The sequence below is a fragment of the Lactuca serriola genome, chromosome 4 (genome assembly GCF_051521515.1).
Source record: "Lactuca serriola cultivar US96UC23 chromosome 4, Lser_US96UC23_V15, whole genome shotgun sequence".
In the NCBI taxonomy this organism is placed as follows: domain Eukaryota; kingdom Viridiplantae; phylum Streptophyta; class Magnoliopsida; order Asterales; family Asteraceae; genus Lactuca; species Lactuca serriola.
Window position 1 is genome coordinate 157,616,522 of NC_136411.1, and position 15,868 is coordinate 157,632,389.

General features: G+C 38.4%; 2 protein-coding genes across 2 annotated transcripts; both read left to right on the forward strand.

Moving 5' to 3' along the window:
- Positions 1–1,826: 1,826 nt before the first annotated feature.
- On the forward strand, positions 1,827–4,538 carry LOC145098939 (zinc finger BED domain-containing protein RICESLEEPER 2-like). The gene is made up of 4 exons (XM_079036529.1): positions 1,827–1,833; positions 3,257–3,486; positions 3,590–3,990; positions 4,190–4,538. The coding sequence occupies exons 1-4, from the start codon at positions 1,827–1,829 to the stop codon at positions 4,536–4,538; spliced, it is 987 nt and encodes a 328-aa protein (XP_078892655.1).
- A 232-nt stretch (positions 4,539–4,770) lies between these two features.
- LOC145098940 (zinc finger BED domain-containing protein DAYSLEEPER-like) lies at positions 4,771–5,761 on the forward strand. Its single transcript, XM_079036530.1, has 4 exons — positions 4,771–5,005; positions 5,084–5,491; positions 5,567–5,631; positions 5,714–5,761. The coding sequence occupies exons 1-4, from the start codon at positions 4,771–4,773 to the stop codon at positions 5,759–5,761; spliced, it is 756 nt and encodes a 251-aa protein (XP_078892656.1).
- Positions 5,762–15,868: the final 10,107 nt, after the last annotated feature.

The window sequence follows — 15,868 nt, forward strand, 5'->3', positions numbered from 1 at the left end:
GATATTTATATTTTATTTACTTTTTTTCTAGTTATATATATATATATATATATATATATATATATATATATATATATATATATATATATATATATATATAGAGAGAGAGAGAGAGAGAGAGGTAATCATTATGTATATTTTTATTTTCTTTTATTTTATATCTATATCGGGTACTTTCGAATCTTTGTGTTTAATTGCAGACTTTTAGAAGGCTCGAAACAGAATGAGATTAATTATGAGATTTGCGGGATAATGGTCGACTTGATGTCAATTCTTTTGGGCTTGGAGAGGATGACAAATATGATGTTGAGATGATTAAGATGTTGGGTTTTATTCAAAAATTGTCTATAATAAACTACGAATTTAGCAACGAGAAGATTTTAAAATTGTAACATCCAAATAATAGTAAGTAAATTTTTTTATTTTAAGTCAACCAAAACAACCATTCATTTACTACAAAGCCCATCAAAGTATAGAAAAGTATCAAATAATCATCATAGTACAAAACAATGTCATAAAATGTGGAACACCGGTGGATGTGATGCAATCATGTCGAGCTCTTCCCCTTGGAACCGGAAGTACCTGGAACAGAAACATAAACCATAAGCACAAAGCTTAATCAGTTCCACAAGATACCACATACCATACATGTATCGGGCCTCGCCTGGTCTTCATTAGGTCCCACCCACTATTACATAATGGGCCCCACCCAACACACATATAAGTACATGCAAGAGTCACAAAGACAACTAGCATCTTACAAACATTATCTATTGGGCCGACATTGGTGCCTTTGACCCACAAGTACAGTGAAGAGACTCACAACTCACAATAAGGAATTAGGGTCAGGGTTTCTAAATCTTGAGGGTGATGGAGGATGAGGATGAATAAAACCTAGCCTCCTCATACCTTTAAATAAGGAACAAATCCCAACAATTAGGGTTTCAATAAAATCAGCTACCACGTTGTGGCACATACGACCATGTCGTGGCGAGTCTTTAAATCCCATGATCCTTGAAAATATCGCGACGTCGTGGTGAGTCTCCACCACGTCGTGACCACCTAAAATGAAGAATTAAAAAATACAATGGATTAGCTCATACCTAAAACATGTTTTACAACTCGCTCCCACTTGAATCAGACTTCGTCCTCGAAGTCCTCTATTGCAAATAACTCTAGATACTGCTCTCTCACCTCTTCATCGGGTTCCCATGTGTACTCTGATCCCTTCTGGTGTTGTCATTGCACCTTCACCAAACCCATTGCCTTGTGTTGTAGGGTCTTCGTCTTCCTGTCAAGGATTGCAACTATACTCTCTATATAGTTCATGCACTCTTCAACATGAATATCCTCTAACGGCACTATTGTGAAATCCTCAGCCAAGCATTTCCGCAACTGAGAGGCATGGAATGTGCTATGAATCTTACTGAGCTCGCCAGGTAACTCCAAACGGTACGCAAGCCTGCCCACCCAGGCAACAAACATGAATATACCAATATATCTAGGGCCTAGCTTGCCCCACTTCCAAAATCGTATGACACCTTTCCAAGGTGACACCTTCAGAAGTACCATGTCACCAACCTGAAAGTCGAGATCAGATCGCCGCCGATCCGCATAACTCTTCTACTGACTCTGTGCAGTCTGCAATCTCCCACACACCTACTATACCAACTAGGTAGTCCGAAGCACCACCTCCATGCTACCCATGACTCGCTGACTGACCTCACCCAAAAAAATCGGGGTCCAACACTTCCTCCAATAGAGCATCTCGAAAGGAGGTCAATCGATACTAGCGTGGTAGATGTTGTTGTAAGAAAACATAGCCAATGGGAGGTATGAATCCCAACTACCACCAAAGTCCAAAACACATTCCCGAAGCATATCCTATAGGGTATGAATAGTCCGCTCACTCTTACCATCAGTTTGTGGGTGGAAAGTCGTGTTGAAGTGCAGTCGAGTACCTAACTCCTCGTGAAATCTCTTCCAGAATCTAGAAGTGAAACGTACATCCTGGTTCGAAACCACTAATACTGGGACTATGTGATGCACAACTACCTCATGGATATAGATGCCTGCTAACTTCTCTACTGATATGCTCTCCTGAATAGGGATTAAATGCGCACTCTTGTTCAATCGGTCCATGATGACCCAAATCGAATCCACCCATCGCGCTGTTCGCGATAACTTCATGATGAAATCCATCGTGATTTATTCCCATTTCTAAACAGGGATAGCCAACGGCTCCAGCTTTTTGTGAGTAGGGATGGCAAAAAAACTTGAACTCAATGGGGAAACCTAATTCCCGGAGTTTTCGGGTCGGGTCGGGTTGCTCTTATCGGGTGTCGGGCCAGGTATCAGTTATTTTTTTGGGTTCGGGTCAAGGAGTGGGGAGTGCCCGCCCCGACCCGCCCCGCCCCGAGTATGTATATATATATATATATATATATATATATATATATATATATATATATATATAATTACACTTTTTCCCCTGGTGGAAGACTAACCCTAAAATCACACATTGACACATCACGCTTCGTTCCAGCCGACTCATTATTTCAAATCGACAAAATCAAAAGTTTTAGCTATGGTCCGATGAACAAGAAGTCGACTAATCGAGTGCACCATCATCGACTAATCGAGTACACCATCGTCGATCAATAAGAAGCTATTGTGACCAGCCGACCATCGTCCAACAGGCATCGTCCAGCAAGCAGAATCCTGAAGCTCGTTCCGTTTCAACGAAGTCTCGAATCGTTGCCTCATCCAACAACCATCACCATTCACCCCTCGCAGCCTCTCTCTATCGTTGCCTCGTTGGAGAATCGACAATCTTGGTAAGAATAATGCTTAATTGAACTTTACTGATTTCAAATATGATTGATGATTTCGAACTCTGATGGATTTGAATATTATTTATGATCATCTTGAATCCATTTGCGTCTTTATGATGAATTGATTTTGGATTCCAAACATGATTTATGAATTGGTTTTTGGATAATGCTGAATTGAACTAATTTGTACCGATGGATCTATTTTGTGATATTCAAATGCATATATTTGTTGATTTCTTTCCAAATGAACATATTTGTTAAGTCTGATATGACATTGGTTTAAGTTGAACAATTGGTTTCTGATTTTTAATATGTTTCTGTTTAGACTTATCTGTTTGAATCTGATTTGAGTTGATTTCTAAATTCTAATCTATTTAGACAGATTTGTTGAGTATGATATGACATTGGTTTTTATTTTTCAGGAAATATGAATTCAAACAGTCAAAATCATGCTCCAACTGCAAGTAGTCAATATGTGGGAGGTTCAGGTTCTAATCAACAAAATACTGATTCTGTGGATCAACAAGATGGGACAAATATTAATGATACAGTTTTCGATAAAGATGGAGATGAAGTGATTGGTTCGAAAAGGGCAACACGTTCATCGGCATGGCAACATTTTATAAAATTTAAATTGAATGGTGAAGTTAAAGTAAGATGTAAATATTTCTCTAAAGTATTGGGTGCAAATAGCAAGAATGGCACAAAACATTTCCTTGCACATTATAAGCATTGTATACACAAACCTTTAACAGATATTTGCCAATCTATCTTGGTGCAAGAAAAAAAAGAAAGTAGATGGTACTACAACGCATGTTTCAAATTATACATTTAATGCTGATACTTCAAGGAAGGATTTGGCTGAAATGATTACTGTGCATGAGTATCCGCTTTCAATTGTAGAGCATCATGGATTTAGGAAGTTTGTGGGAGGTCTTCAGCCTTTGTTTAGGGTTCCTTTTCGAAACACCATCAAGGGCGACATCAAAAGTATTTATGATTACGAAAGGGATAAAACTATGAGTTTGTTAGCAAAGAACAAAAGCAAAATTGTAGTTCCTACCGATATGTGGACAACTAATCATAAAAAAAGGTTTATGGCTATCACAACACATTTTGTAGATCAAAACTGGAATTTGCAAAGCAAAATTATGAGGTATATTATACTTATTTAACTACAATTTGTACATACTTATTATTTATATGTTAATATTAACACACACACACACACACACACACATATATATATATATATATATATTCTTAAACAGGTTTATTTATGTGCCTTATCTGCATACATCTGATGTTCTTGCCGACATACTTTATGTTACTTTGCGTTATTGGAATCTTGATAGGAAAGTGTCAACTCTTAATGTGGATAATTGCACCACAAATGATGAAATTATCAGTATATTATTAGAGAAACTTCCTCTAAAATCACTAATAATGAATGGTGATTTGTTTCATATGCGTTGTTGCACAACTATTCTCAATCTTATTGTCCAAGATGGCTTATATCTCATTAAATTTAAGATTGAGAGAATCAGAGAGAGTGTTGCATTTTGGTCTGCATCACCAAAGAGGGAGCAAAATTTTGTGACAGCAGCAAAACAGTTGGGAATACCATACTCAAAGAAGTTGATACTTGACTGCAATACGCGGTGGAACTCTACATTCTTGATGTTAAGTGTTGCTATAAGCTAAAAAGAGGTTTTCGGTCGGGTAAAGATAAGAGACCCGGAGTATACATGTTTTCCTACAGACAAGGATTGGGAGTTGGCTAGTCAGATTTGTGAAAGATTACAACTTTTTTATAAGGTGACTGTTATGTTCTCTGGCTCAAAGTATCCTATAGCTAATATTTTTTCCTTTGATATGTGAGATTGGGTATTCTTTGCGTGAGTGGACGACATTTCCTATTGAGGAGATTAGGGTGATGGCTGACCAAATGGTTTCTAAGCTCAATAAGTATTGGTCTGTAATTCATGGGATAATGGGAATGGCAGCGATTTTAGATCCACAATACATGTTAAAGTTTGCGGGGTTACTTTTTCCTATGCTTTATGGAGAAGGAAAGGCAAAGATTGAATTTCAAAATTTGGAGGGGTTTGTCAAAACTTTGTTTCAAGAGTACGAGTCAAATAATGCAGCTAAAAAAAGGAAGTGTGAAGGTATTGTATTCTTCTTATTGTTTATATAATAAATAGAATATTATCTTAAATTATTAACATTTTTATACTAAACATTAGGTGTTTATGGTGGTTCAGTTCCCGGTTCATCTTCATTTGGTTCTAGTATCTTTTCCGGGGATCATCGTGTTGGATTCAAAAAGCTCTTATCGGATATTGCTTCCATTACTAGAGATGATGATGAATCAGGAGGTATGAGTGAGTTGGATAACTACTTGAAGGAGAAATTGTTGCCTAAAGACATGGAACTTGATTTGTTGGCATGGTGGAAAACAAATGGGATTAAGTACCCGACACTACAAAGGATAGCTAAAGATATAATATTAGCTATTCATGTTTCCACTGTTGCCTTAGAATCAGCTTTCAGCACTAGTGGAAGATTAGTAAGTCCTCATCGTAGTCGACTTCGTCCAAAGACCTTGAAGGCTTTAATGTGTGCTCAAAGTTGGTTGTTGAATGAAATTCGAGGTAGTATACTATTTTATATTAATTATATGAAATTATGAATCTTTTTTGCATATTAATAATATTAATTTTATATAGCAACTTGTTCTGAAGAGATCGAGGCATATTGTCGTTCTGTTGAATTTGATTATGATGTGGAAGATGTAGAACGACACTTCTAAGAATATTAATTTTATATAGTTTCCATGATTTGGTTTGATTTTGAGTTTGTTTAATATTTTGTAGGAAAACACTAAAGAAAGCAGGATAACATGTTTGGATGATTTTGTTTGATTTTAAGTTTGTTTTAATGTTAAGTGGTAATGTATTATTGTGATGAATTAGTTTTTCAAATTGTGTACTTGGGTGTTTTGGTTGGTTGGTTGTTGTTACAATATTAGACTATTAGTAATTTCTATTTGGTTAAATGATTTAAGAACTTATTTGGTATTTTAAGCCTATGCAACGTCTTAATTTATCATTATGTATTTGTAGTTCTACCTTTTTTATGCCACATTTCAGGTTTTCGGGTAGTTATCGGGTTTCGGGTTGTGTTAGGGGAAAGTTTCAACCCCGACGCGGCGCCCCGATAAGAAACCCGTCGGGTATCGGGTCGGGTTCGGGTACACATTTAGAAATCGGGTTCGGGATTGGGATTGGGAAACCATGCCCTGCCCTAAACCCACCCTGTTTCCATTCCTAGTCGCGGGGTCACTGATGCTCAGCCTTGAGTTTTGTGCAAGTCAGACACCTCTCCACATACCAAGCCACATCCAGCTTCAAGCAGGGCCACCAATAAACAAGTTGAAGGTCTTTGTACATCTTTGTTGCTCCTGGATGGATAGAAAACCACAACTTGTGCGCCTCCTACATCAGAATCTTCTGTGTACCATTGAAATATGGAACCCAACCCCCCCCCCCCCCCCCGATGCAAATTCACCGATCCTTGACTTCCATAATCAAAAGAGGACACCTGACCGACTATGCGCTCAGTCTTCGGGTGCTCCTCCTTCAAGGCGTCGACCCGAGCCTTGTAAATCTACTCCATTAATGGAGTAATCACCGACATCATCACACATAATTCTCGGATGGGAGTAGATGTCTCCTTGAAGCTCAAGGCATCGACCACCACATTGATCCGATAGAGAATCTCACAGTCATAGTCCTTCACCACATCGATCCACCTGAATTGTCTTATTTAAGTTTGGCTAATCCATCAAATACCTCAGACTCATGTGATCCGTGTAAATAGTACAAAGGACCCCATATAAGTAATTTCGCCAAATCTTGAGGGAAAAAACCACAACCCCCAACTCTAGATCATGCATAGGGTAGTTCGCTTCATGAGGCTTTAGTTGCCTCGAAGTGTACGCAATCACATGACCCCGCTGCATAAGTACCGCTCCTAATCCCGTGATCGAAGCATCACAATAGACCAGAAAGTCATCCACATGCTCAGGTAAAGTCAGGATCAGAGCCTCACATAGCTTCTATTTCAAAGTCTTAAATGCCTCCTGCTGCTTAGGCCCCCAACGGAAGGTAACTGACTTCTTTGTCGGTCACGTCAATAGAACATCAATCTTGGAGAAGTCCCGAATGAATCTCCGATAATACACGGCCAGTCCAAGAAAACCCCGAATCTCAGATGGAGACCTTGGAACCTCCCACTACATCATGACCTCGATCTTGGTTGGGTCAACCAATTTACACTTCTGATTGATGAGGTGTCCCAAGAACTGCACATCATGCAACCAAAACTCACATTTGGAGAATTTGGAATAAAGCCTCTCCCTCCTTAAATTCTCCAATATCTCCTTCAGGTGATCCTCATGCTACTCCTTGGTCTTAAAATAGACCAAGATATCATCAATGAAGATGACCACCGATCGATCCAACATTGTTTTATATACCCTATTTGTGAGGTCCATGAATGTCGTCGGTGCATTGGTGAGCCCAAAAGGCATCACCACAAACTCTTAATGATCATATCGAGTTCTGAAAACTGTCTTCTGAATTTCCTCATCCCGAACTCCCATCTGATGGTAGCCTGAATTCATATCAATCATGGAAAAACAATATGCACCATGTAGTTGGTCGGCCAAGTCATCGATCCTTGGAAATGGATAACGGTTCTTCACTGTTAACTTGTCCAGCTCCTGATAGTCAATGCACATATTGTGGGAACCATCCTTCTTCTTCATAAACAATATCGATGCTCCCCAAGGCGAACTACTCGACCTGATACTCTCGAACAATCAACACATCATGAATTGTCTTCTTCCCTTCATCCTTAGTATCCAACACATAAGCCACGAACCCAAAACAACCTTGTTATAGATATCTCATATCTCTCACGACTGAACAAAGAGTCGGTCCACCCTGAACACCCTCACCGTAAATAATTAGTTCTCCTCCACTTGGGGTTCGAACTTGACCTAAATGGTGCCCACGGTCAGTCAACACCCCATTAGGGATCAACCAATCCATACCCACGATAACCTTGCTCTCATGCAAAGGTATATGAACCAAATCAAGCAGATATCACTCATGAAATAAATCCAGCACACAATCCTGATGAACCCTCGATACACATACTTGACGATTGTCGACGATATCCACCCTTAGCGAGTAATCAATCTTTCTAGGAGTGTCACCAAAGCTCTTTCCGAGAGCAAGAGATACAAATGATCGGGTGGCCCAAAATAAAAAAGGACCTAGGCTGGAACTTTGTTCACTAGTAATGTACCTAAATAGCAACATGCATAATAAGCATAATCAATAAAGAAATAAACAAACTAAGGAGAAGATACATACCATTAACCACATCAGGTGTTGCACGAGCCTCCTCGGTTGTTAGATGAAAAGATCGACCCATCATAATGACGCCTCCACCTTGCCTTGGCGGTCGTTAGTGATCCTCAATGTCGCTGGAATAGGTGCTGCCACCGCTCCCACTGTCAAACTCTGAAAACCGGCCTTCTTATGGTTACTCGGATTGCAATGGAAGGAAATCAGACTCGGTCCCTAGATGATGGTGGCAGTGCAATCCATGTTGTAGTGACCAGTCTTGCTAAACTTGAAACAGCAAGAACCAGCCACCCTAAAAACCCCCTCGTGCGTCTTTTCGCACTTGCCACAACAGCTCCGACTCTGCTGTCCCCTTGATCAAGAATCAAAAACCTTGGACTTCTTCGTCGATCCCTCTGATATCTAAGACTGAACCAACTTCCTCTTCCTCACAGTCTCCAAATCAATCTCCCATTCCTGGGCTTTCGCTATCATGTCCTCCAAAGTCCTGCAGTTGGACATGCTCATAAATTCCTGTATCTCATCCTTAAGCATGTCGTGGTACCTCGCCTTCTTTATCTCCTTGTCCGCAACAAACTGCGGAACCAACAAAGCCCTATCATGAACATGACAGTGATCTCCTCCATAGTCTCAATAGTCTGAAGAAGGTCTTGAGACTCCCTTGGCAGCTGTTGAACCTCGATCACTGACGCAAACTCAGCCCTGAACCTTGTCACAAAGTCCTCCCAAGGCATGTTCTACATCCTCTCACCAATTACGAGTTATGTCCTTTAGAAGACATGATGCAAATCTGACCTTTGACCCCTTAGGGAAGAAGCTCGTCCAGAAGGCATCCACGATATCTGCCAACCATCACTTGCTAACAATGGACCCCTTCTTCCTAAAGAACTCAGGAGCCCCACATACACAAAACTCTCAAAAGGTTAGAGAGCGCGCACTCACCATAGCCACAATCTCAATACTGAATACGCCCAAACACTCATCCAACATCTCCATAATGCCCTCCTTGATTGTACCAAAGATCACAGGAGTCTGCTCCAGAATGCCACAAGTGATCTCTGACGAAATGAACTCTCACATCTAATCATCCAAGAGTCTGCCCCCAGAGGCCAAATCTGATCCATCACCAGAACCTGAACTCCCTCAAGTGACCACCATATTAAAAATAAACAATGCAAACCATCAGAACACACTCAAATAATTTCCACACTCCACCAGTTCCTTAGAATCCTCGTGACTTCCCTTGACTCGAGTATAGATCATGTGCTTTCAGTAGCATGGGTCCAATACTTCCTTCCACACCTATCTGTACTTTCCTCAAGGATCACCCCAAATCCTCTAAGTTACTCCTTTACTATCAAATTCCAACCAATTTTTCTAAACCACGCATTAGACATGCTAGCGATCCCTTCACATCTCTCTTCGCCATCAGCTGTAGAAGGAACTCCAACTAATACCCACTAACTACCTTACCAATACAATTACATGCAACATGAACTAGATAATTCTTTGACTGCAAGGTCTCACTCTATAATGGTTGGACTCAAACAAGAGTTATGCAATAGATTTTAACTAAACCTTCTAAAATTATCCAAATTTTGTAACATGTAACCTAGAATATTTGCTTGATAGTTAAGTGATACTAATGGAGGTTCCTAAAAGCATAAAACAAGCATCATTTGAGCATTGAGTTATGAACCAGTGCACTACCTATTCAGGCTACTCTATCCAATCATCTGAAATCCATACTAGCATGCAGTTCTAAAGGCTCATAGAACCGACATACAAAGGCATCTCTCTTAGCATTCTACCATGCGATTTTGAGCAGATCCTTAAACCTAGTCTAGCATGCTATACACATATACACATACTAAAATAATAAACATGTATGGGTAGTTTGGGAAATACTTACTTGAGTTCGACTGATTGCACATATCGCACCCCCTTTTCTATATAAAAGTCTTTTAAAAAATTCATTTTCTTTTAAATAGATTACTAATTCCTTAGTTTAAGTCCATCCACACCCGAGAGTGTGCCCGAATCCCTCAAACCAAGGCTTTAATACAAACATGTAACATCCCCAAAATACTAAGTAAAAATCTTTGTTTTAAGTCAACAAAACAACCATTCATTTACTCCAAAGCCCATCAAAGTATAGAAAAGTATCAAATAATCATCAGAGTACAAAACAATATCATAAAATGCGGAACATCAGTGGATGTAATGTAATCACGTTGAGCTTTTCCCTTTAGAATCGAAAGTACCTAATGTTGGGTTTTCAACATAACAACATTCCTATATCTACATGCAACCCTAATTGCTTTGGATCTAAGTTTTTCTATAGTTATACATACAAATAGACCTTCCAAAGCAATAACCCTAATATTGGAATACAATTTCAGGAAAAACAATATGAAACTAGGGTTTGATTGTTACCTTTCTTGTTATCTCGTAATAACAAGTAATCCATGGATGATCTTGACTCTTGAAATCTTGAGTGCCCGAAGTGTTGCACCTCTAATGGAGTCACAAACACCAAAAGCAAAGAATGAGTGAGAGAGAGGGCAAAATTTCAGCTAGGGTTTCCCTTGGAAGTAATGGCCGAAATTGGGAGGTCAGGGGGTCTTTAAATAGCTGTGGCTGCTAGGTTTTTAGGTGGAAACCCTAATCCTTGCTTAGGCTCCAAGCATCCCATGAACCCACCTTCTATAAGGCCTTGGACGATTTCTATAGGGCCTCCTATATATTTCGTCCAACGCTTTCATAGGGAGTCCATCAGCCCAATATTGCAACTATCATTGATTTGCAATATCAGTCCCCACACTTTAATCAGTTCATTTAATCCGTAAATTAATACAAAATTAATTTTTGATTAAATACTAATTAAATAATATGATTTCTAATTAATATATTATTCTTATAATATATTAATAAATCATCAAATAACCTCTCTCTCCAAAAGTCATTCTATCAAGTTGTTATGGTGAAGGCAACCCAAAATGACCATGCTACTATCAGATCAAGTACATACCAATTATAGTTATGGGCTTAGACACCTAATCCAACACCTAAAACATAAACACAAACCATAAGCATAAATCTTAATGAGTTTCCAAAGATACCACATACCATACATGTATCGGGCCCCGTCCAGTCTTCATCAGTCCCCACCCGACATCGGGCCATCCCAGTATTACATAATGGGCCATGCCTGACATACATACAAACACATGCAAGAGTCACAAAGACAACTAGCATTCTACATACATAATCCATTGGGGGTGACATTGATTCCTTCGACCCACAAGTACAATGAAAGAATCATAACTCACAAGATGGAATTAGGGTTAGGGTTTCTGAAGCTTGAGGGTGATGGAGGCCGAGGATAAATAAACCCTAGCCCCATCATGTTAGATTTGGTGTCTAAGCCCATAACTATATATGGGATGTACTTGACCCGATTGTAGCATGGTCCTTTTGGGTTGCCTTCACCAGTGCAATTTGATAGGATGGACTTTTGAGAATAAGGTTATTTATGATTTATTAATATATTATAAATATAATATATTAATATGAAATAATAGTATTTAATTAGTATTGATCCAGAATTAATTTGGAATTAATTTTGTGGTTAATAGAGACTAATTAAATATATGGGGATTGATTATGTAAATCAATGATTCTTATAGTGTGGGCCAATGATCCATGATTGTTTAGATGGGCTAAACCAATTAGATAATCCATGGATAGTCCATGGAGGTTAAACCCATGGAGCATAAGAATGTGAAAGGTTATGGAGCATTTGGGTTTGCATGATTGTAACCCTAGCTTAGCAACACTATAAAAGCACACCCCTAGAACCAAAATCGGTTACACCATCATTCTAAGAAGTTTGATATTGATTTTGAGCTGAGTAACTTATTCTCTCAAGCCTCCTCTTGCATATTGGTGTTTTGTGAACCATTAGAGGCATCACACTTGGGGTGCTCAAGCTTTCAAAGGTCAAGAACTACAAGTCCTTCTAAGAGGTAATTCATCTAACTAGCTGTATTGTTCAATTTTTTAATTGTATGCTAGTTAGGGAGAATGCTTTGGAAAATTGAAAATGCATGTATAATTAGAGAAAACATAGATCCAAAGCATTTAGGGTTGCATGCGCACAATATGAGTGTTATAGTGCTCAAAACCCAATAGTGGTATCAAAGCTTAGGATTGTTTTCTATTATACTTGATGCTTATTATTTTTCAAAGTTGGAAAAAATCGAATTTTTGGCCTCTGACTGATGAACTCGCCGAGTCCACTTAGTAACAAAGCAACTCGATGAGTCAGTTCATGCACTCGACGAGTTGCAGACTCTGGTTGTAGAAATTTGAGGTTTTTGGCGAGAATTGGATTAGGACCATTACCACAAACTGTTTTGAATCATAAATTTTGTTTTTTTTGATATGGTAGTGATCATCCTCATCCAATTACAAGATAATTGCCAAAGTTTTAAGATAATTGTTGATTTATATGATAAACAAAGTTGCTTGCAAATTGTTGACTTATATTATCTTGTTTATGACTTTAGCTAGATCAATCTTGAATTATATGATAATTTTAATTGTTGAAAATTGATCTAAATGAATTTTAATGACCTCCATAACTTGTCCTCAAGTTATTGAAAATGAAAGGTCTCATATTTAAAATTGCATTAAACTCATAAGTTATGAATACCAAGAGTTTTGACAAGTTTCAAAACTTGCCCTCAAGTTTTGTAATTTGTAAAGTCTCACTAATGAAACTTTAAATCCAAACCCTAGAGTTTTAAAAGTTAAAATTCAACACTTATACTTTATAATATTATAAGTTTAATAATATATATATATATATATATATATATATATATATATATATATATATATATATATAAGACAAGTCGGTCTTACCGTTAGTAGGCCTCATTCACGAAGCCGGTCTATAAGGGGGTATAAGGTTACTGCCTATAAAATGGTGGTTTAATGGGTGTCCACTCTCACCCATCGCTTCCTTGACTAGTGGAGGGTCGTTAGCCGAACGGATAGGATAGGGCATTAATTCTTGCTCATTAAAAGTATAATATAAAGTAACTAAACTTTTATTAAATTCCCAATCTTAGTTACTTTAGGAAAATATGAAAATGGTGCTAATCCATGAAATTACACTTTACACCTTGTTAAGTCGTTGGTGGAGCGTGTGTGGTTAACCGGAACACTAATCTGGGACAGACAATGTGTGGCAAAGGGTAGCTTGATGTTAATCATAGATCGATGGAGCGTGTGTGGTTAACTGATACATTGATTAGGTGATTTGTAACATTGGGTGTATCAAGCTAAGTTTCATGGTTATTCACACCTTGTTTGTGATCTTCGGCATCCCTGTCATAAAATTGAAGGGCATAATCGAGATTTAAACATGTCATTGAAAAGTTCAATGAATCTCAAAAGATCTATGAATTTCAATCCAATTAAAACTTAATAATCTATTTCGTTTTTCATGGTGGAAATTGGTAAATCGTCATTTACCTACCTTCAAATATTTTACAATTGGATTACGACATCCCTTTTCGCAATTGTAGAATATTGTGTTGGGTCCTAGCCTTAATATTTCATTTGGGTGTAATATTAAGGATTATCATCTAACCTAAACTTTGTTCTTCTTCTTTTTCAGATTTCTATCCCAAGCAATGCTTCCAACCCAATTCCTTCAGGCTCTTTCTCCCTCATGAACCTATGTGGGAGGGTCATTTTCGATGGCTTGAACTTCAATGACTAGATTCGAAACATCCGAATGGCTATTCGCTATGAGGACAAAGAATATGACCTAGATAAAGAGCTCAAGGAGATTGATGTCACCACTGTTACTCCCGAACAAATCGTTGAACATACTACTCATAGTGGGATGCGACAAAGGTGTCGTGTCTAATGATTGCTACCATGACTGCTGAGCTGCAGAAGTCCTATGAGGAATACTATCCTTTTGAAATGTATCAAGATTTGATGAAAAGATACCATTAAAGTGCTTGGCAGGAGAGGTATGAGATCATTGCCTCCATGATCACAACCAAAATGAAGGATGGTGACCCATCACGGCCCACATGTAAAAGATGCATAGATTTGTGGACCGCTTACTTAAATTGAATGTCAATTTTGATGAAGAGTTGGCCATAGATATAATTCTACACTCTTTACCTTCTTGTTATGATCAGTTTCGTATGACCTATTATATGAACAAGGAGGAGGTCACTCTTAGAAAACTTCAAGGACTTTTAAGAACAACATAAATCAATTTGAAAGGCAAATTGGTTGTGTCTACTCTTACTACTACTACTTCTGCCCCTATTCTGGCAATCGGACATGGGAAGGGAAAGAAGAGGAAGGCTCCCTACAAGAGCCGCAAGGGATAGTCTCTTGATGGATCCTCTTCAAGTGGGACCAAAGTTGGTTATGCTAATCCCTCCTCCAATCCAAAGGATGCAGAGTGCTTCCACTGTCATGAAAAAGGGCACTAGAAACGAAGCTGCCCCAAGTACTTGTAGGACATAAAGGATGGCAAGATCAAGCCCTCCTTTGCAGGTATTTACACTATTCAATCTAATAACTCATCACATGCTAATTCTTGGGTCCTTGATACATGTTGTGGATTTCACATTTGTTCTGATTTGCAGGGACTAAAAAGAAGTATGGATGTGGAGCACAGGAAGATAAACTTAATCATGGGAAATAGGAAAGTGTCGCCTGTAACCAAGATTGGAGTTTATTCTTTATTTCTTAGTAATGGTTTAAATTTAGATTTGAATAATTGTTGTTACTCTACTGATATGGCGAGAAATATTATTTCCTTTCACAGTTTGTATAAACAAGGTTTACCTTTTCTTTTAATAATGAAATTGGTGGCATTAATGCTTATTATAATGGTGTATTTTATTTTGAAGCATTACCATGCAATGGTATATATGAAACGTGAGGGTAGTAGATAACTTAGGAAATAATGTGTTACACATTGATTCTTCTAATGATTTGGACAACACATGCTTGTGGCATTGTAATCTTGGACATGTCAACAAGAAGCGCATAGCCCAACTCCAAAAGGATGGAGTCTTGGAGTCATTTGACTTGAAGTTGGATGACACTTGCAAATCTTGTTTACTTGGAAAGATTACCAAGTCACCCTTCACTAGTACTTGTGAAAGGGGTGAAGTTATGTTGGATCTCATACACACTGATGTGTGTGGACCATTCAGAACCGCCACAAGGGATGCTATCCGCTTCTATGTGACTTTCACTGATGATTAAAACATATATGGCTATGTCTTCTTAATAAAGCATAATCAGAAACCTTTGAAAAGTTCAAAGAGTTTAAGCAAGAAGTGGAGAATCAATTGGGAAGGAAGATAAAGATGTTGCGTTCCGATCAAGGAGGAGAGTATCTTAGTATCGAGTTCCTTGACTATCTTAAGGAATGTGGAATTGTTTCACAATTGAAGCCACCTAGGACACCACAGCTTAATGGTGTGGATGAGAGGCGCAATAGAACCTTGCTAGACATGGTTCGTTCCATGATGAGTCGAGCTT